The sequence below is a fragment of the Erpetoichthys calabaricus genome, chromosome 2 (assembly GCF_900747795.2).
Source record: "Erpetoichthys calabaricus chromosome 2, fErpCal1.3, whole genome shotgun sequence".
NCBI lineage: Eukaryota > Metazoa > Chordata > Cladistia > Polypteriformes > Polypteridae > Erpetoichthys > Erpetoichthys calabaricus.
The window spans coordinates 146,328,610-146,352,171 of NC_041395.2; the positions used below are offsets into that span (position 1 = coordinate 146,328,610).

At 38.4% G+C, this 23,562-nt stretch overlaps 1 protein-coding gene across 2 annotated transcripts in view; it reads left to right on the forward strand.

The window, feature by feature from the left end:
• rfc4 (replication factor C (activator 1) 4) overlaps positions 1-23,562 on the forward strand; it is a 66,816-nt gene that overhangs the window by 26,874 nt on the left and 16,380 nt on the right. For both annotated transcript variants that reach the window (XM_028794604.2, XM_028794603.2), the window contains exon 3: positions 11,716-11,794. In XM_028794604.2, coding sequence (XP_028650437.1) covers positions 11,716-11,794 — 79 coding nt within the window. The remainder of the gene's footprint in view (positions 1-11,715; positions 11,795-23,562) is intronic.

Genomic DNA, 23,562 nt, shown 5'->3' on the forward strand with positions numbered 1-23,562 from the left:
CGAAGGGCACGTATTGATTTTTCACTGTTTGTTTTTCTCTGTCTCTCTCTCTCTCTCTCTCTCTCTCTCTCTCTCTCTCTCTCTCTCTCTCTCTCTCTCTCTCTCTCTGCTCCTGACGGAGGGGGTGTGAGCTGCCGCCTTCAACAGCTTTGTACCGGCGGTGCTTCGCATACTTAAAAGCCAAACAGCCCTATTGATTTGTTTGCTTTCCTCTCTGTTTCTGACAGTCTGTGCTCCTGACGCGCACTCCTTTGAAGAGGAAGATATGTTTGCATTCTTTTAATTGTGAGACAGAACTGTCATCTCTGTCTTGTCATGGAGCACAGTTTAAACTTTTGAAAAAGAGACATATGTTTGTTTGCAGTGTTTGAATAACGTTCCTGTCTCTCTACAACCTCCTGTGTTTCTGTGCAAATCTGTGACCCAAGCATGACAATATAAAAATAACCATATAAACATATGGTTTCTACTTCGCGGATTTTCTTATTTCGCGGGTGGCTCTGGAACGCAACCCCCGCGATGGAGGAGGGATTACTGTATTTCCCATTTAGATCAAATTCTTTCAGCCTCTTTCTATTGGTGGACTCATGCACTTTGACATCAGCAGTGGCACAACCTACCTGTAGCTCCTGTGATGAAATTTTGGGGTAGTTAAGCGACTTCTTTTAGCATTTTTTTCTTCTTCTCTCAGGCTTAACTTTCTAGGGCATAAATAGGGGATAAATTAACAGTTTGAAATCTTCTCTACTTGTACATGATCTTCTGGACTATAGAATGGTTTATTTCCACTTGTTCAGAGATCTTCTTAAATGCATTCCCAGACTCAAAGTCATCTATAACCTTTTTTTCCTGAGTGCCTCTTTTGATGTTGGCATGGTGATAACCCACTTTAACAACCAAGAATAAACCAAACTAAATGTGTGAGATTTAAAGAAGACAGTTTCCTTCAAGATTCTCTTAAATGACATTCTAATCATATGCATCTGATTCTAATTTTAGGTGTTTGAGGTAGTGATTAATGTAGGGATGTATTTCCTTTTTCCATAGTCAAAATTTGCATTTTTGTTTATTTAAATTCTACAATGGAGTACAATATGTAACTGTGGCATGATGATGATTATATCACCTTTTATCTGTTGATATTGTTAAAATGAAGATCAAATCTTTGTGTTAAAAAAAAAAAACAAAAAAAAACATCTCAAGGAATATACTTACTTTTTACATGACTATACTAAAACTACTGACATTAAATGATATGTACCTTTTTGAAGTGTCTTAATGTATTTAAAGAAGTAGAACATTGAAGAAAATGTTCTGTTCCCTTGCACTGTAGTTACATATTGCAGCAATCTTCTGATTATACCAATTTGTTTTTTTGCCACAATAACTATAATTAAAAGCTCAATCTTACTTTATGTCTCAAGTGTCTCTGTTTAGTCTGATTGCTACAAGTTTTTTTCTGAACTTAACCTGAAGTAGGGCTGCAATGATTAGTCGATGTAATCGACGATGTCGGCGCAGATTTTTTATTGTCGACGCGTCATAAACAGAACCTTCAATAGAGGCTCCAGTCACAAAGAACCACATTGGTTTTTGTAACTGCAATGCACTACATGAATGTCTGGGGGCAATATCATTTGTTATTGTTTGTCAAGACTGCACACAGTCCTACAACAACAACAACATTTATTTATATAGCACATTTTCATACAAATAATGTAGCTCAAAGTGCTTTACATAATGAAGAAAAGAGAAATAAAAGACAAAGTAAGAATTAGAATAAGACAACACTAATTAACATAGAATAACTGTAAGGTCGGATGGCCAGGGAGGACAGAAAAAACAAAAAAAATCCAGACAGCTGGAGAGAAAAAATAAAATCTGTAGGGGTTCCAGGCCATGAGACCACCCAGCCCCCTCTGGGCATTCTACCCAACATAAATGAAACAGTCCACTTTGTATTTAGGGTTCTCATGGAAGGACTTGATGATGATGGTCATGTAGACTTCTGGCTTTTAATCCATCAATGTAGGAACATCACGGTGCTTTGATTAGGTGGTGGTGGCGCAGGCCGCCACCACAAAAAACTGGGAAAAGAAACAGAAGAGAGAGTAGGGGTTAGTACGGATTTTAGAGCCACCATGAATAGTTATTATAATGAATTGAATATACAGAGTATCAGGATTAAATGAAGGTGAAGTTATCAGAAAGCCATGTTAAAGTAATGTATTTTCAGCAGTTTTTTAAAGTGCTCCACTGTATTAGCCTGGCGAAGTCTTACTGGCAGACTATTCCAGATTTTAGGTGCATAACAGCAGAAGGCCGCCTCACCACTTCTTTTAAGTTTTGCTCTTGGAATTCTAAGCAGACACTCATTTGAGGATATAAGGTTACGTTTTGGAATATAGGGTGTCAGACATTCCGATATATAAAATGGGGTGAGATTATTTAAGGCTTTGTAAACCATAAGCAGTATTTTAAAGTCAATTCTGAATGACACTGGTAACCAATGTAGTGACATCAAAACTGGAGAAATGTGCTCGGATTTTCTTTTCCTAGTTCGGATTCTAGCAGCTGCATTCTGCACTAGTTGCAAACGATTAATGTCTTTTTTGGGTAGTCCTGAGAGGAGTGCGTTACAGTAATGTAGATGACTGAAAACAAAAGCGTGAACTAATTTCTCAGCATCTTTCGGTGATATAAGAGGTCTAACTTTTGCTATGTTTCTTAAGTGAAAAAATGCTGTCCTAGTGGTCTGATTAATATGCGATTTAAAATTCAGGTTACAGTCAACAGTTTCCCCTAAGTTCTTTACCTCCGTCTTGACTTTTAATCCTAATGCATCAAGTTTTTCTAATAATCTCATTGTCTCCATTATTGCCAATCACTAAAATTTCTGTTTTCTCTTTATATAGCTTGAGAAAATTACTATTCCTCCAATTAGAAACAAAAGTAAGACATTGTGTTAGTGAAATAACAGTGTCTGGGTCATCGGGTGCAATTGATAAATACAGCTGTGTGTCATCAGCATAGCTGTGGTAACTCACGTTGTGCCTCGAGATAATCTGACCTAACGGAAGCATGTAGATTGAGAAGAGCAGTGGACCCAGGATAGAGCCTTGTGGAACACCATATAGAATATCATGATGTGTCTTTGAAGTGTAATTACCACAACTAACAAAGAATTTTCTACCTGCCAGGTAGGATTCAAACCAATTTAAGACACTGCCAGAGAGGCCCACCCACTGACTAAGGCGATTTCTAAGAATGTTGTGATCAATGGTGTCAAATGCGGCACTCAGATCTAAGAGGATGAGAACAGATAAATGGCCTCTGTCTGCATTTACCCGCAAGTCATTTACTACTTTAACGAGTGCAGTTTCTGTGCTGTGATTTGTTCTAAAACCTGACTGAAATTTATCAAGAATAGCATGTTTATTGAGATGGTCATTTAACTGCATAATTCCTGCCTTTTCTAAAATTTTAAAGGCAGGTTAGAAATGGGTCTAAAATTTTCAAAAGCAGAGGGGTCAAGATTATTTTTCTTGAGTAGGGGTTCAACTACAGCAGTCTTAAGACAGTCTGGGAAGACCCCCGTAGATATCTAATGACAAGTTTACTATGTCAAGAATATTATCAATTAGCACGCCTGGTACTTCTTTGAAAAAACTTGTTGGTATTGGGTCAAGGATGCAAGTGGAGGGTCTCAGTTGAGAAATTGTTTTATGTAAATCAGGTAAATCTATCCTGGTGAAAGAATTTAATTTGTTTATAACGGAGTACTGGGCTTAGGAGGATCTGCAGTGTTGGGGAGATATACTATGTTATTTCTAATATCATTAATTTTTTGATTGAAAAATACAGCAATAACCTCACAGGTTTCACTGGAAGTACTTAGGAGGCATTCCTTTGCGTTACTTGGGTTTAGCAGACGATCAATCGTAGAGAATAAGACTCTGGGATTACTAGCATTGTTATTTATAATCTTAGAGAAATAGCAGCACCTCTCAAGACGGACTGTGTTATTGTATTCTGTTATTTTCCATCCATCCATCCATTGTCTCCCGCTTATCCGAGGTCGGGTCGCGGGGGCAGCAGCTTGAGCAGAGATGCCCAGACTTCCCTCTCCCCGGCCACTTCTTCTAGCTCTTCCGGGAGAATCCCAAGGCGTTCCCAGGCCAGTCGAGAGACATAGTCCCTCCAGCGTGTCCTGGGTCTTCCCCGGGGCCTCCTCCCGGTTGGACGTGCCCGGAACACCTCACCAGGGAGGCGTCCAGGAGGCATCCTGATCAGATGCCCGAGCCACCTCATCTGACTCCTCTCGATGCGGAGGAGCAGCGGCTCTACTCTGAGCCCCTCCCGGATGACTGAGCTTCTCACCCTATCTTTAAGGGAGAGCCCAGACACCCTGCGGAGGAAACTCATTTCAGCCGCTTGTATTCGCGATCTCGTTCTTTCGGTCACTACCCATAGCTCATGACCATAGGTGAGGGTAGGAACATAGATCGACTGGTAAATTGAGAGCTTCGCCTTGCGGCTCAGCTCCTTTTTCACCACGACAGACCGATGCAATGCCCGCATTACTGCGGATGCCGCACCGATCCGCCTGTCGATCTCACGCTCCATTCTTCCCTCACTCGTGAACAAGACCCCGAGATACTTGAACTCCTCCACTTGGGGCAGGATCTCGCTACCAACCCTGAGAGGGCACTCCACCCTTTTCCGGCTGAGGACCATGGTCTCGGATTTGGAGGTGCTGATTCTCATCCCAGCCGCTTCACACTCGGCTGCGAACCGATCCAGAGAGAGCTGAAGATCACGGCCTGATGAAGCAAACAGGACAACATCATCTGCAAAAAGCAGTGACCCAATCCTGAGCCCACCAAACTGGACCCCCTCAACACCCTGGCTGCGCCTAGAAATTCTGTCCATAAAAGTTATGAACAGAATCGGTGACAAAGGGCAGCCCTGGCGGAGTCCAACTCTCACTGGAAACGGGTTCGACTTACTGCCGGCAATGCGGACCAAGCTCTGGCACCGATCGTACAGGGACTGAACAGCCCTTATCAGGGGGGGCCGGTACCCCATACTCTCGGAGTACCCCCCACAGGATTCCCCGAGGGACACGGTCGAATGCCTTTTCTAAGTCCACAAAACACATGTAGACTGGTTGGGCAAACTCCCATGCACCCTCCAGGACCCTGCTAAGGGTATAGAGCTGGTCCACTGTTCCGCGACCAGGACGAAAACCACACTGTTCCTTCTGTTATTTTAACCTTCAATATTTCATAGTGGATAGTTAGTTTAGTTTTCCTCCATTTACACTCAGCTCTCCGGCATGTTCTCTTTAAATCAGACACTCTTTGAGTCTTCCATGGTATAACAATGCTAGAAGATTTTTTAACTGACTTTTCAGGTGCAACTATGTTAACAGCAGCTCTCACCTTAGTATTACATTTTTTCACCTCACTATTTACATTATCTTCGCTATTATAGTTGGCACTATAAACGGACTGATTGCTTAGAATGTTTGTAAGTTTTAAAGCTGCTGATGAATCAAAGAAGCGTTTTTTAACAATATGCTTCTCATGAATGTTTTCTATCATAATTTCTATATTAAATAGTAAAAGAAAATGGTCTGATAGACCAATATCAATGACCTGCTTTACATCAACTTTTAGTCCTACCAACGAAGAAAGAACGTCTGAGGAGAAGAATGATGTAGAGAAAAATAAACGTGGTTGCAATGGCGAGTCGGATAGAGGAGGGGGAAGGAGATGGAAAAAATTGAGACAGAAACTTTCTAAAGTGTGGGAGCACTTCACCGAAAAAGAAAAAAAAGTTGAATGCAGATTATGCAAAGCGGAGCTTTCTTTTCACAGCAACACCACTGCGATGCACGAGCATCTGAAACGCAAGCATCCTGGAGCTGTGATGCCGCCGTCTCCTGAGAATTTATGCTGGCGCAGTTAGTTAGTTAGTTAGTTAGTTAGGGTCAGATCAGGAGGGGAGGGAGAGCGTGAATGAGACTGAGAAAATAAAAGTGAAAAAAGCTAACTTTTACAGGTAACAAATTTACACCCTATCTGTTCATTTTCAAATAATATTGCATTAGTGCGATGATGTTTTTTGATTGGTACTATTCAGGTCATACAATGATTTCTTCAAAATGTCACATATATTTGTCTCTTTCTTTTTTTTTCCCCGGTGCTGCGCACTGACACCAGAAGGCGTGAGCTTATTCAGTGCTAGCAGGAGTACGCAGGTGGCCGGTTGCTTGTGCTAGAACAAGCTTGACCTGGCGGCGATCAAAGCACATGTACTGTGCAGGGCATGTACGGGGTCCACTGAGAAAAGAAGAGCGTTCATGGCTCACCTTGCAGAGGAACATTTCCTCTGCATGTCCTGGAATCCTGTGCAGACTGGGCAAGGTCGGGGGGAAAAAAAAAACACGGTCACTGATTACAACTACAAGAAGGTACACGAATGAATATGAATAATATGAATAATGTTGCATCCGTGCCACAATATTTTCCGAAATGTACTATAAGGTGTGGCAGGTGGCTGGTGTCCATGCCCAGCCGGGACGCCCCTGCACACTATATTCAGGGGGAGCAGTCCTGAACAGTGCAATACCTCCCACTGGACGCTAGATGGCCGCCCCCCCTGGGGTGGAGCAGAGCCTCAGTTTCCCACAGGGCTCCCTGGGAATTGGAGTTGGGTGCAGTCCTGTTGGGTCTCGCAGGCACTGCCAGGGGGTGCTGTGTTTGGGACTCCTGAGCCCGTGTGGGCAGCAGATTCATCACACCCGGAAATGCAGCTGGAACTCGGTGATCAAGCACCTGGAGCAATTCCGGGTGAGCTATAAAAGGAGCCAGCAACCACCACTCAGTGGCCAGAGTCAGGTGGAGGAGGACAAGGTTGCTTGGGAGGAGTGGTAGTGCCAAGGAGAGGAAAGTGCTTGTTGTACTGGTGTGATTAATGCTGGGACTGTGTATTACCTGTGGGCCACAGGGAAGACGTGTGCCCATAGGGGAAGAAAATAGTTTATTTTGTTGTACACGTGCCTCCATGTCAATCTGTGTCTAGTCAGGCGCTATATAGCGACAAGCTTACAAAGGTCATAAAATGAATAATTCCATATATCATATATACCTATGTCTCTGTTTTTTTGTCAGTATGGCTTTGACATCACGGGCCATAAGGTGCATACTAATTCAGTGTAAGCAGGAACACTCAATAAAACTGAATAAAAAAATCAAGTGACAGTGAGATATGAATAAGGCAGATTTGCCAGCGTTTATGTGTCAACTTTTATCCATCTAGTTCAGAGAATTTCCAGTTCGATTGTCTCAAAACACCACTCACATCTACAGTTATTTTCAGTTTCAGATAGAAAGTAACAGCGTCAGATCCCTGGGGGAGTGGTAGTATGTATTGTGATCGTGACTGAGAGAATAAAAGTGAAAAAAAAAACCGGTAACTTTTACAAGTGCTATACATTTACAGTGGCAGTTGCAGACGCAAATCAAGTGTATGTGTTTATTGTATAGTATTAACAATAAGAGCAGCTCACTACTCAAAACGGTAAATATACGAGGCAGTCAGGATCGAACCGGGGGACTCTTGATTATAAGTCGGCAATTCCTACTGCTGCGCCACGGAAGCTATTGTATCATCCTTGAACCTTTTGTGAAAGTATTTATTTGATCTTTGAACTTCAGGCTTTACACATTATATAGTTTATGTCTACATTTTGTCATTTATTACTTAAATATTAAAAACGTTTCTGTTTTAACTATGTATTTTTTGGTTAAGTTAAATGCACTTTTTTGTTTAGACTATGTGCACTTTAGTTTGTATTGTTTAATGTATTTCTTTTTTATTGTGATGGTTACACTAATATAAAAACATCTGATTATTTTCAAATTCATATGTTTCACTGGTTGTTATTTTAATTTGATTATTATTAATTTTAATCGTGTTAATGCAGAGACATCAGGGTGACATTCACAGGTGGACAGACGTGAGCAGATGAGGTAAGACATGCACTGGAGCCCAGAACAGTATGTGCAACCACAGGTCGCAGGCTTCAAAATGGTCAGGCATGAAATAATCATGACTAATTGAAAAAAAAAAATTGAACGTTTAGTCGACTACCAAAATAATAATTAGTAGCAGCCCTAACCTGAAGGCAGCTTAGCCTACCTTTTATAGTACTTCAGGTTCTTTATTTTCAATCCTTGTTTATGCAGAGCAGGGTCATAGGGAAGCTGGAGCCTATTTCAATATCAGAAATAAATTAAAAGTTTGCAATTTCTAACCGGCACACAAATTCAAGCACATGGATTTCCAAAGCCTCGTTTGCTGCTTACATATTTACTCTATTTAGAGACTTGTAGTAATACAACATGCGTAATATTTTACATTTGTTCTTAGCATTTTTACATTTTTGAGCATTTTAGTCAGTTAATTATTATAAATATTTTCAGAAGTTTAAACTGTAGTAGAGCATGGCCAGCATGTATTTGCATATTGGTGAAAAAAACTTCATTTTTACACATTTTTTCAGTAAAATCTGTTTCCATAGTATAAATTCAGACATTTAAAGCATTGTATGTACAGTACACCCCCAAAATTCGCAGGGGTTACATTCCTAAAGCTCTCGTGAATTGTGAAAAACCGCAAATTTTGGATGTGGATAAAAAAATGCCTATTTTCATAGTTTAAACCCTAAATATGCCCCCAAAACACTTTAATTTCAAACTCAGCTTAATACATTACCTAAAAATAAGTAATGTAAAGGTAAACCTGTATACTGTACTGCTATGTCTCCCGCCATGCTAGAATGTAAAATACAGATGTTACCGCTATATGTACTGTAATTCATTCAAGCGCATTTTCATTGCCACAAGCCTTAGAAGGTGCAGGGTGTTTCGACTGCATCTTGGGGCTTTAAACCTTAAACTGCCACATACTTGGGGGTTAATGCATCCCTGGATGCCAGATACTTTTTTGCTGCACTTTAAGTAAATGTCACAATTAACAAAGAAAAAGTGAAATTTTAATGGAACACTTTTGTCATGCAAAGAGCATCACAATTACTGTAACACTGATCATTTTACACACTGCTAATGAACTGTAAAAACTATTTAAAAAAACTACTGGAACAATATGTACAAAGTGCAACTGACGCCATGGATCTAAATCACTGAGCCAACTGCGCTTGAACTGGCTGCACGCAAACACACAGAGGTAAGTGCTGACACTGGCAGGCTAGTCTTAGTGCAGCTCACGCTTGGGTCACAGAAACACAGGAGATTGTAGACACAGGAACTTTATTTAAACACTTCAAACAAACATGTCTCTTTCAGAAGAGAAATGAGCTCAGTATGCAGTTAGTTATCGATTAAACAATAGACAAACATCATAGGGGAGCAGAACTCCCAACAGGAGCAGAGAATGTCTGGGGGAGGAGAGAGAAACAAAGCAATCAGCCAAAAAGGACAGGTGCTGTTCAGGCTTTTAAGTAAACGGAAAACACAAGAACACTCAGCTGGAGATGTATCACAGTCAATCAGCAGCAAAGAGAAATGAATAATGCTGTAGCGGTCCGGTGCCGCTAAGATTCACACTATCGACGGTGATTTATTTATTTTTATGGTAGAGATTCCAGGGACGCAGCCAGCCTTGACCCGACCAGCGCACACTCACAAACAAAGACAAACCGGTAATCAAACATGAAATAAAGAATGTAATGAAAACAAATGAAATAAGAAAACAACAATACCACCCCTGTTCCCCTTATGGTGATTACACATTAAATACAACAAAGCAGAAACAAAACACACACAGTAAATCATGAAAAAATTCATGAAAAACGGCAACAGATGAAATGTAATGATTTAAGTAGGTAGTCCAGAGATCCACACGTAGAATGGGAATGTAAAGATAGTCCTACCGGTAGTTCCTGAAATGGTGAAGATGGATGGACGGGTTCAGGAGCGCTCCTTTCTTTGCAGGATGGCCATGAATCCACTTACAGTCCTCATGTACACAGGCAGACGGCAGACAATCCAGACACACGAAACGATCCAGGACAAAATGAGTAAGTACAGGTAACCCAACAGAAGGCAGACAGACAGGAACTTGAAACACAAATTACAGAAACTTTTTTTTTTGCTTTTGGTCACCAGCCCCCTTTTTAAAAGCAGCACTGACACCCTTTGACCTCAACAGCCCCATCACTCTCAGCAGAAGACCAATCAGATCCACTGCTGGGAGTTGGAGTTTCAAATTCTATTGGCTACTTTCACCATCCCAAGCCGCAGTTCTCTCTACAGTACATTATTGCCATGAAAAAAGACATAAAAATCATGGAGGATATTTGCGGTTTCCGCTAACAATTATTAGTTAGGTACTAAGGAAAAATCCGCGAATGACTGAGGCCGTGAACTCTGAACCACGAGTTCGCAGGGGTCTACTGTATTCATGTATCCATAGACTTGAAGTGTTAATGAAGGTAAATTGCACTACTAAGAGTAAAAGCTGTTATGTGAGAGCATGTGTTATATGGTTGTCTAGTGCACCATTTGTAATTAGCACTTGTCTTGCTCGCTTGCTTGTTGTTAGGAAAGGTTTTGCTACTATACTTTTAAAAATACATTAGATGTTATTTGTTTCAGCCTACAAAAGTTTTGATCATTTTTAGTCAATAATAATAACAGACTTCTATTCCTGAATGATACAGTTTATACATAGTTCTTCTCTGACTATATTTTTTAAATTCCTGTTTTAAATTTGTTTGGAATCTAAACAAGTATTACATTTTCACTTATAAACATGATACTGTCACCTACTGTAGATATTTGACATTACATTTTTTTCTGTGTACTTTTATCTTGAAATATTTTAAAGTAAATGGTAAGCTTTTCTTGATAGCAAGAACATCCATCCATCCATTTTCCAACCCACTGAATCCGAACACAGGGTCATGGGGGTCTGCTGGAGCCAATCCCAGCCAAAACAGGGCACAGGGCAAGAACCAATCCCGGGCAGGGTGCCAACACACCGCAGGACACACACAAACACACCCACACACCAAGCACACACTAGGGCCAATTTAGAATCACCAATCCACCTAACCAGCATGTCTTTTGACTGTGGGAGGAAACCCACGCAGACACTGGGAGAACATGCAGACTCCACGCAGGGAAGACCCGGGAAGCGAACCCAGGTCCCCAGGTCTCCCAACTGCGAGGCAGCAGCGCTTAGCAAGAACATTTCATTTTCAATGATTCGGTTTTCTTTAATTGCATTTACTTCATATTTATGCGTGTAGAAATAGACACATTTTTAGTTGTACTGGGAGCAACCATGTTGGATTATCTAAAAAAAAAAAAAAAAAAAAAGTTTGTATTCATTTTGTTCATTTACCAGATAAAGTAAACATAAGAGTAGGTTTTCAGAATAATGTTCAATGCAGTAAATGTAATTGAATTTGCACTTTCCACAGAGATGGAGAAGACACCATCTGTTGTTTAGGTAAAGCAGCGTTGTCTAGTTTGTGTTTCATCAGTCAGTGGTGTTACATACCATTCTATAGTTCTGTCTTTAGAGACTTTTCACTTTAAAAGATGTGTTAATAAAAAGGGAAATGCAATTATGATAATTTTAACATTTACATGTGTTTAAATGTCTTTTTCTTATCTTCAGCCGACCAAAATGTGTTGATGAAGTAGCTTTCCAGGAAGAAGTGGTAGCTGTTCTGAAGAAGTCATTAGAGGGCGCTGATGTGAGTACATTACTCTCAACATTTTATAAAACAAAAGTGTTTTTCAATTCTGGTTCTGACTATCGTACCAATATTACTTTTTTCAGTCTAAACAATTTCTTCTTAAACACGGCCACTTATCTAAATCCATACTTAATTAAGAATCTTATTTTCTTGTTTCCTATTTTAATTTTCAAGTTGAGAAATGCCAAACCATGTGTGTGTTAAAATATTTAATAAAAATTGGAGCTGCTTATTAATCCGCATTAACGCATAAAAAAATTCTGTGTTTAAATATTTTTATTGTACCCTTAAATTCATTGATTTAATCTGGGTTATTTGACTGCGTTACATTCATTGATAATGGATCATCACAAAATTAATCCAAGTCTGGTAATAATAGTAGAGAGTTACCAGTCATTGATTGTTTCCTGTGTCTTTTCTTAATAATGAACTTCATTTACACACACCAGTGGGGTTGCCACCTGTCCCTTATAATCGGAAATCGTCCCATATTGGAACATAAAATGCTGTGTATCATATTGAATAAATAAAATGTATGATTTGCCCCTTATTTTTTACAAATTGTTTCATATATACATTACCACTTCAAAGTCCAGAGATTAACATGAGAACAAATAAAATAAAACCAGTTATACAAGTGGAGTGAATGTGTTTCATTTTTATGTCACATTAATGTTGCAGACAGAAAAGCACTGCATGTTGAGCAAGATTGCATGCCATTGTCATTTTTGCCTTCATGCAGTTTTCACACATTAACATAAAAAAAAACACAAAGTCACATTGAGCAGTACATTGGAATATCCAGAACAAGACCCCACACGTAGGAATGTCTGCTAATCCTGGTCTGCCCATGAAATGCAAGAAGCTATCAAGGTATAGGTCCAAGTGGCAGATAGAATGTCAGTGGGTCACCTCCGGATGGGGGTGGGCAGCTTGTTCCACCAGCTAGGAGCTACTTATGAAGAGAGTCTGAATTGTGATTTGATACCATGTAGAGGTGGTATCACCAGACAGTGTTCACTGGCAGACCTGAGTTGGAGTGAAGGAGCATAGCGCCTAACTAGTGTCTCCATATGTACAGGTGCTGACCTATTGACTACTCTGTAGACAAGCACAAAGGATTTGAACTTAATGTGTATTGCCACAGAGAGCCAGTGTATTGACCTGTAGAAAAGGAGCAACATGTGCTCATGTTGGCAGGTTGAATACAAAGCACCCTGCTGCATTTTGTACAGTATGCAGTGGCTTGATGGCACACGTGGGTCTAGTACTGAGCTGTAGTAATCTAGACATGACAAGACCAAAGCCTGGACCTGAATTTATGCTATATGCTCAGTCAGGTAAGGTCAGATTGTGCAGATATTATAAGACTCATAGGTGATACAATAAATTGACAATGTGTAATTTAAAATATCACAATAAATAATCCAATCAGATGTATTTTTAGTCTATCCTTTGCTATTTAAAATCCTAATCTTAAACATTTTCAATCTAATTAATGCCTTCCACTCCAGGTAACAGGTGCAGAGTTGATTCATGTGTCTCACTCACTTAAGCACAACCCATGCTATAACATTGCTGATTGTGTACCAAAGCTAAACCATCATTTTATGTTTGTTTTTTAATTAAATTTAAATTTAATTAATTAGTGCTTTTGGTATGTTGTCTTGCAACATAGCAGTTCAAACCATACATATTGTTTTTCCCAAATATTATAGTAACCTGTGCCTGTGAAGGGGTGTTTGGTGGTGTTTCTGTTATAGAAAACTATTTTAAAAAACTAACTGGAATAATTTAATATACATAGGCAAGTGATTATTAAAATTGGTCTGTATTAGAAATTAATCACTGAGTTGTTTCTGCTTTATTGAAAAATATTACTATGCCTGAAGGAAATACTATAAATTGTGGTTAATATGTAGTTAATTTTGATTAAAAATTGTTCCCATTGGGATTAATAAAGTATCTATCTATCTATCTATCTATCTATCTATCTATCTATCTATCTATCTATCTATCTATCTATCTATCTATCTATCTATCTATCTATCTAATTGTGCAATTAATTATAATTACATTTTTTAATCAAATAGCAACCCTAATAAAAATGTGTATTTTACTCCCAAGACTTTGCTCTGTTATTCCTTTGAAAATAATCCTCTTTAATAAAACCCCTGTGTGCGTCCAGTGTCTGTGTGTGTGTGTGTCTTCTGGTGAAGTGCGCATGCGCGGGGCACGGTGCGATGCTTCAAAGCAGATGCTTCAAAGGCCTCCTGATGCATCACACAAGACAGAGAGGGCGGGACCTATAAAATATCGCGTGGCCGATCCAATCGGATTTCGGTAAATGAGGTAAGACCTAAAACATAAAACACAAAAAATTCAATCGGGTACTGAGACACGGAGACCAGCTTCCCTATTGTTGTGCAAGTGTTCACTCTGAGGATGTCAGATTTGCGATTAAGAAGCTTGGCCCGGTAAAGTGTCAGCCGTTGACGGGGTTTTCCTAAATATACGAATTTTCATGATATTACAATACAATGACTTTTAGAAGTAGATTTATTTTAGCGCACATTAAATCAGTTGCTGGGGAGAATCTGCTGATTGCCCACTGTTGTGACAGAAAATTAAATGCATATTACGGACAGCAAAGCTAGTATTACTGTCAGAGAAAATTACAGGCATTTTACAGAAAAAAAATAAATGAGGTAAAAGGTCCCATGCCATTTAATATAGACTGTTCCTACTAATGTTTATGGACTACTGTTCTAGCGCCTGTTATTGTAACGGGCTTAATGTCTAGTCAGTTAATAATGAGCATACAAATTTGGGGCAAAATACTTTTATATTAGGATCTATTCATTTGTTCATAACCAGAAAGGACAGCAGTAGTATTGGTATAATTTATAATTTCTAGTTAACCTAGCATAAATGTCTTTGGTTTGTGGGTAAAAACATGATTATTGAGAGAAGTCCGTAGAAACAAAAGGAAGTTGTACAGTCACCGTAAATGAAGTCAGCTTCAAGTTTGTCATATATACTAAGGTTGCACAATTGATTGTATATTGATCATGATTATGCAAATGCAATTAATTTAGTATTCCTGCTTCCTCAGGAATGAGGTTTATCAGTTACAGGCTGCTCTCAATAACAAGTGAGTGTTGAAATCAACCACAGACAAATTCACTAAGCACAAGTGGGTTTAATTACAGGCAACCATGTTGAATGCATTTTTGGGAGTCTGACCCCTAACAGTATTTTTTTTTTTTTTTAAGTGTGCATTTCTAGCTCATGTTTGTAGCAGCCTCCAAAAAAGCTGAGAAGTAATATTGACTTGATGCTTTTTATAAGTTATAATGGAAAAATGAAGAGAATTGTTAGTAATTTTGAATTATTTTGTTTTCAATAGCAACAATGTTGATCAAAAACACACTGTGTAAAATGTTGCAGTACTGTAAACTAACATACAAACACACACATTATGTATAGTGCATCCGGAAAGTATTCACACCGCATCACTTTTTCCACATATTGTTATGTTACAGCCTTATTCCAAAATGGATTAAATTCATTTTTTTCCTCAGAATTCTACACACAACACCCCATAATGACAACGTGAAAAAAGTTTACTTGAGGTTTTTGCAAATATATTAAAAATAAAAAAACTGAGAAATCACATGTACATAAGTATTCACAGCCTTTGCTCAATACTTTATCGATGGACCTTTGGCAGCAATTACAGGGAGGAGTTGGGGCGGGACAGAAGGCGCGTGCACGTGCGTTACTTTTCACGCTGATCGGGATTTATGTAGTGGAAGAACGTGAAAGTTTGCGTATGTAGAGATTCCTGCATCTGGATTTTTCTGTGCGTACACACATTCCCGCTTTTGTGCTTACGCCATGTTATAGTGTGAGTTCTATGCACGGCGTTATACATTAGGCCCCTGGTGATGAGCGGTGCCTGGTTTCCTCCAAACGTGACTCCTGGCATTCACACCAAAGAGTTCAATCTTTATCTCATCAGGCCAGAGATTTTCTTTCTCATGGTCTGAGAGTCCTTCAGGTGCCTTTTGGTAAACTCCAGGCGGGCTGCCATGTGCCTTTTACTAAGGAGTGGCTTCCGTCTGGCCACTCTACCATACAGGCCTGATTGGTGGATTGCTGCAGAGACGGTTGTCCTTCTGGAAGGTTCTCCTCTCTCCACAGAGGACCTCTGGAGCTCTGACAGAGTGACCATCGAGTTCTTGGTCACCTCCCTGACTAAGGCCCTTCTCCCCTGATCACTCAGTTTAGATGGTCGGCCAGCTCTAGGAAGAGTCCTGGTGGTTTCGAACTTCTTCCACTTACGGATGATGGAGGCCACTGTGCTCATTGGGACCTTCAAAGCAGCAGAAATTTTTCTGTAACCTTCCCCAGATTTGTGCCTTGAGACAATCCTGTCTCGGAGGTCTACAGACAATTCCTTTGACTTCATGCTTGGTTTGTGCTCTGACATGAACCGTCAACTGTGGGACCTTATATAGACAGGTGTGTGCCTTTCCAAATCATGTCCAATCAACTGAAGTTACCACAGGTGGACTCCAATTAAGCTGCAGAAACATCTCAAGGATGATCAGGGGAAACAGGATGCACCTGAGCTCAATTTTGAGCTTCATGGCAAAGGCTGTGAATACTTATGTACATGTGCTTTCTCGATTTTTTTTTTTTTTTTTTAATAAATTTGCAAAAATCTCAAGTAAACTTTTTTCACATTGTCATTATGGGGTGTTGTGTGTAGAATTCTGAGGAAAAAAATAAATTTAATCCATTTTGGAATAAGGCTGTAATATAACAAAGTGTGGTAAAAATGATGCGCTGTGAATACTTTCCGGATGCTATGTATGTATGTATGTATGTATGTATGTGTGTGTGTGTGTGTGTATATGTGTATATATATATATATATATATATATATATATATATATATATATATATCGCGGGTGTTATGTTCCAGAGCCCCACGTGATAGGTGAAAATCCGCAAAGTAAAAACCATATCTTTATGTAGTTATTTTTATATTGTCACGCTTGGGTCACAGATTTGCACAGAAACACAGGAGGCTATAGAGAGACAGGAACTTTATTCAAACACTGCAAACAAACATATGTCACTTTTTCAAAAGTTTAAACGTGCTCCATGACAAGACAGAGATGACAGTTCCGTCTCACAATTAGAAGAATGCAAACATATCTTCCTCTTCAAAGGAGTGCGTGTCAGGAGCCGAGAATGTCAGAGAGAGAGAGAGAGAGAGAGAAAAGCAAACAATCAAAAACCGATAGGTGCTGTTCGAACTTTTAAGTATGCGAAGCACCGTGCGGGAAGCATATCGTTGACAAAGCAGCCGCAAGGAAGGAAGCAATGTGAAAATAGTTTTTCAGTATTTTTTAGACGAGCGTCCGTATCCACTAGGGGTGCTCACACCCACTCTGTCAGGAGCAGAGAATGTCAGAGCAAGAGAGAGAAAAGCAAACAATCAAAAATCTATAGGTGCTGTTTGGGCTTTTAAGTATGCAAAGCACCGTGCGAGAAGCATATCATGCAACAAAGTAGCCACAAGTAAGCCCATCAAGGAAGGGAGCAATGTGAAGGTAGTCTTTCAGCATTGTTTGAGGAGCGTCCGTATCCTCTAGGGGTGCGAACAGCCCCCCTGCTCACAATATATTTGAGGAAGTTTTATTTAATACGTAATACGTGCTCTGATTGGGTAGCCTCTCAGCCATCTGCCAATAGCTTCCCTTGTATGAAATTAACTGGGCAAACCAACTGAGGAAACATGTACCAGAAATTAAAAGAGCCATTGTCCACTGAAACCCACGAATCAGTGAAAAATCCGCAATATATATTTAAATATGCTTACATATAAAATCCGCGATAGAGTGAAGCCATGAAAGTCGAACCGTGATATAGCGAGGGATTACTGTGTATATATATATATATATATATATAAAATGCGCGTGTATGTGTTTAAAAAAAAAAAAAAAAAAGCAGCCCTTTACTGCCCATATACAATATATTTATTAATATATTTTTTAATCTATCTTCTAATGCAGTCTGAAAGTTACAGTGTATTTAATATACACATTTTAAATCTTGAAAGTTTTTTCATTCATTAATTTTATTGAGGTATTTCAAAATTTTGGAATATTTTTTTTTTTTTTTTGGAATTAATATTCCAGATAATCTGTCTTAATTACGAAACTTAAGTACATCAAGTATGAAAATAGATCAATCAATTTTCTTTACGAATTGAAGCCAAGAGGAATTTAACCTGTGCAAGTATTTTTTTGTCTCTCCGCAAAGTCTGACTTAGCTTTCCCACCATAATGATTGTGAAATATCTAAAAATACTCAACCTGCTGAAATCTTGTGTAGTTATTTTTTGCAGTTTACCAAGGTTGATAGCTTAGAAGTCACACTCTGCTTTAGTGTTAAAGAAATGCTAAGAATTTACACCGATAATCTCTGTTATCTCTGTGGTAAAAAAAATGTCCTAGTGACAAAATTATGATACTCAAATTGAACCTAATGTTACATGTATTGTTAATCAAGTTTAGTATACAATATTATTTTGGTTAACAAATACTATGAGAACAAAGCTGCTTTATTACAAAGCCATAATAAAATGAGCCATAAGGTTCGAGGAAATTCAAGCAGTTGTTGACTACAGTACAGTGGAAGTCATTGAGCAGCCTTCCTACATGGTGAGAGATATTGTGAAGGTGAATGCACAGGTAAGAGATAAGACAGATAAGAGCATGTTGAGTGTCATGTAGCACTCAAGGCAACACCAGATCACCACAATACAAATACACTTTTGTCTTATTGTACAAGTACCCCTGATAATGAAGTTTCTTATAATGAACTAAAGTCCTGGAACACATTTACCTCATGAACTGTTTTACTGTTGTTGCATAAGTAATTTTTACAATACAGGGATTCCAGAAATTTTATTTGTATACTAGGTCTGTTACATGCCTTCACCCAGGAAATTTCTTAAGACAATTGGCATCAATTTATAGTGCCATTATTTAATTAAAGTGTATTGGAATAAGTGCCTTTCTGTATGCAATATTTGTAGGGTTATTAAAAGTATCAATAAGTATCAATTTTTAGCATTTTTAAAATTACTTCAATACTCATTTTTCACTGTCTCGATTTCTGCAGTCTGCATTATAAATGCACTTGCAGCCTTGTTTCCACCCACTTGCAGAGGTTAATAAGGCAACTTCAGTTACTTCTGTAGTCAATCAGTGTCTGGATTATGCAGTCAGTACTATGAGATATCAAGGAGTGAGAGGATGGAGGGGGACAGTCCACCTTGGTGTCCAAGGGACATGCCCCTTAACTTGCTTAAATTGTGCACTAAGCAGCCGTCTGTGTTTCCCAATTGGTTAACCAGCTCTGCTTAATGGACCAACAAGTCAATATAATTTTGAGAGTTACAGTATGTTGTTTCTAAATTACAGAAAAAATAATAAGAGTAAACCTGTAAACTGTTACTTATGAAGTAGGGGTATGACATTAATTTGTTTTCTACAGGTTAAAATGCTTTTTGTAGTCATTTACAGATCCCAGTATTAATACGTTAACATTTAATTTCATTTACCTGTGGGGCACTTATATTCTGTGCTGTTTCATTCAGGTGCAACAGTCATTAGCACTGGGGCTTCTTCGATTTCTGTAACTGTTGCTGCAAAGTGTTCATCCCTAGTACATTATTTTCTTTTGTATTATTATTATGTGTGAATTATATTTCATCACATTTGCTATGTAATATAAGGCACTATAACTTTTCACTGTGTAGCACAGGTGTGGCATTTAATTAAAAATGTTAATGTCTTTAAACAAGTCACACAATGATTTTTATTAAAGGCAATATATATGTACAAATGCCATTTTAAAAAAATTTCAAGACCTTAATTTAGAATTTAAATACAGGTGAAGTTATGTTTAGAAAAGAACAGCATGCTTAAAAAGACCAAACAAACAAACGACACTTAAGAAAGTGAAATCATGTCATATCAAAACAACGGTGTGAAACAAAATTCATACACATCAATCTAACTGTGCAGCAACAGCATACATCGCACATCAATAATAAAGAATAGTGAATCGAGAAAAGAAAAATGTGACAAGCACCACCCACCAGAAAGGCCTCAATTCTTCCAGTCTCATCCCCTGTTGGTTTATTTTGGCAGTCGATATGGATTTGAATGTTTCCCTGCCTTTTCTCGGACTGACCTCCTCAAATAGAATAGTGGCTGCTATTCAGTTCTGTCACGAGCCAAGACAGTATCTTCTTGCCTTACCAGAGGAACTTCAAGCTACTTCTTGAAATCTACTTCTAATTATTCACTGGACCACAGGATTTGGGCAGCTCAGCAAATGCCTCATCCTTTTTACAAAGAGAGAGAGAGAATTAGTAAGGCCACATATTACATGGGAAAGTTTAAAAGACATCCTACTGAGTACAGTGAAAACTTGGTCTTTGCTTTTCCAGGCAGGGGCTATATGCTGCCTTCTAAGTGCTCTAGCAATGAGAGGGCTGTTTTGGAGACAAGGCCATTTTAAAGGAACTTAATATCTGAGGGTTACAGAAACATTGGGAGCTGCCAAAAGGAGTTCTACTCTTTATGTTTTTGCTGCAAATGTAGGGCTACTTCTGACCCTGGAAGTTATTTCAGTTTGTCTAGAAGTCACCCTAGAACAATATTTAAAACTGCCTCAATTGTCTATTGTCAAGGGCTGATGTGGATAAGACAGTTATAAATTGGTTATGATGGTGGCTTTCAAACCTCACTTTCCTGCTGCATGTTTGAGTTTTGCTATAGCATATCCCTGCAAAGCACAAGAGTGTTGAAGTTTTTTTGGTTATGCTGTGTGATTGATTGGCATTGAATAAGCTTTTACAGTGTCAAATGGAGTATACAGAAATGGATATGTTCATTTTTGATTTTAATATTCTCTGCATTTAACCTGCATATCATTTTATCTTCATAATAACATATAGCAAAATTGTACTTGACATATAGACTGCATTCTCTTTGTAAACACACATAAAGGACATACTTTATTAGCCTTATCCGGCCTGTTTATGATTTTCTTTCTTTAATGGTAATCATCCTGACTGCATTGCCAATACAATTGATAGTTGTAATACATTACATGTTATAAATTCTTGTTTAATCATCTTTTCTCTTGCTAAAAGACAGTGTATCATTGACACTGCAGAAATGTTTTGTCAGTAATGTAGCTGCATAGCTATTCATGAAGTGGCATGTACTGAAAGACTTTGGAATAGTGAAATGCATGGCCAATGTGAACTATTTCTGAAGCACCAGGCAGAATAATAAGTAAACATTCTACATTAAAAAAGCCCATAAACTGCACAATGAATATTTGCTTTTCTGTCACATTTGAAACACTAATGACATATGATTTAGTGCAGTTTACATTTAAAGATGATACAAGAATTATATATTAGATTATGTAATTATTAGGCCTGAGAAAGTTAATGCATTAATTTCTGTGATTAATGTGGCATGTTTAACACGTTAAAAAATATTGTCGCATCCCGGGCTGGCCATAAGGCAATTTCATCAGGCAGTGCTTTCGTCAGGGAGGCATTTTCATGTAGTTTTTTTTTTTTTTTTTTTTTTTTAAATGACAAAACAATAATTAAAAAACCTAAAGAGTTTCATACACATCCAGTAAAGTATATACACTATCTTTAAAAATTTGGAGAAATAAGATTTAATTTCAAAGTTTCACATTACACGTTTCACAGCGCCTTGCCACATATCAGTGTGTGGTCCTGGTATTCATTACCTTCATTTATTTATACCGATATAGATACAGGGGAATAGGAGGAAGTGGTGTTTATGGTTGTCTTGAGACAAATAGTAAAGAAAAGTAGCGAAAGTAAAAATTATGCTCTGTCTCTTCTTTTTTTTTTTTTTTAAATGTCATGCTTTTGTAAGAAGATCGAATCACATATTTGCAAAATACATTTAATTTGAGTGGCACTAAAACCAAAATAAGTCTCTAGTACCTCTGCATTTAACTTGCCATTCCACCAGGGAGCTCTCAGGGCTTACTACCCAATATAATGCTAAAATTCTACGAAACAGAAGTGTAATGATTATCCCTGCACATTATTCCAGTTTGCAGTATTTTTGCAAATTTATGCAAAGAACGCAGCATAACCACCCAAGTAATACTACAGAGAACTTTTTAGTGTGCCAGGAGCAAAGGTGTAGGTAGAGCAGTGTTTTCCAACCATTTTTCTACGATGGCACACTTTTTGTATCCCAAAATACCCCCAGGCACACCACTAAAAGCATTAAATCTGTACACTTGCTAAACAGTTTGAAGGGGTAGGACTATCACAGATGCTGGCAAAAAAAAAAAAAAAAAAGCAGCTGAGAGGTTGCCGTTTGCAGAAACTGCACTAGTGAGCAGTTTGGACGCATTTTCCCAGCTGCTTTGTCCATTTGCCTGCTCATACTGGCGGTTCTATACAGCACACCTGGGTAGATATCATTGCACACAAGTTGAAAAACACTTGTTTAGAGTATATTTATAAAGTCCTTGATGGTGAATAATAATTGACGGTGGCATTTGCAGAGATTTAACACAAGTTTTAATGTATGCTCATTTAAGAGATGCTAATTTCAGTTAACTCAGTCTTTAGATAGATAGATACTTTATTAATCCCAAGGGGAAATTCACATACTCCAGCAGCAGCATAAAGAAACTATTAAATTAAAGAGTGATAACAATGCAGGTATACAGACAGACAATAACTTTGAATAATGTTAATGTTTACCCCTTACCCCCAACCCCCCCTATCACCCCCCCCCGCCGGGTGGAATTGAAGAGTAGCATAGTGTGGGGGAGGAACAAAATCCTCAGTCTGTCAGTGCAGCAGGACAGTGACAGCAGTCTGTCGCTGAAGCTGCTCCTCTGTCTGGAGATGATACTGTTTAGTGGATGCAGTGGATTCTCCGTGATTGACAGGAGCCTGCTCAGCGCCCGTCGCTCTGCCACGGATGTCAAACTGTTAACAGTGCATTTAAAGTATACAGTTGTTTGGATCATTAATTTTGCTTTTACATGTCCTGTGTCTCATATGCCATGCCAAGTTGAGAATTAATACATTGGTCTCTCTTTCTTATTGCCTTCTTTTCAACTTGCCTTTTAGGAAGGCATTCAAATTCAGGTTGTACTTGCTCAAGTAGGATTTTGTTAAAAGGTCAGGTTTCAGGTCATTGTTTAAGTTTAAACTATGCCATTAAATTTTTAAAAATTCCTTTCTGTTGATTCTACATTAATGTTGTGATTCAGTGTATATTTACTTCATGATTTATATATTTTATGATTGCATATTTTAATGTTAAATGCAATTAATTGCGATTAAAAAGTTATTTTTTTTAATTGATTCCCAGAGCTAGTAAACATATTAATGACACATATTATACTGTGTATATATATATATATATATATATATATATATATATATATATATATTGTGATAAAAACACAGACCAGACATCATAAAAAGGTTTGGGGCAGCCACCCGTATAATATCCCTGGCTGCAAAAGGTTTTGAGATTCACAATACTGAGTCCAACACAGAACTGATTCCTTGGTGGTAAGATGGTGGCTTTAAAGGCCCATATAGGAAGTGACGTCATCGAAGGGCCCGGATTCGGAGGTGACGTCTT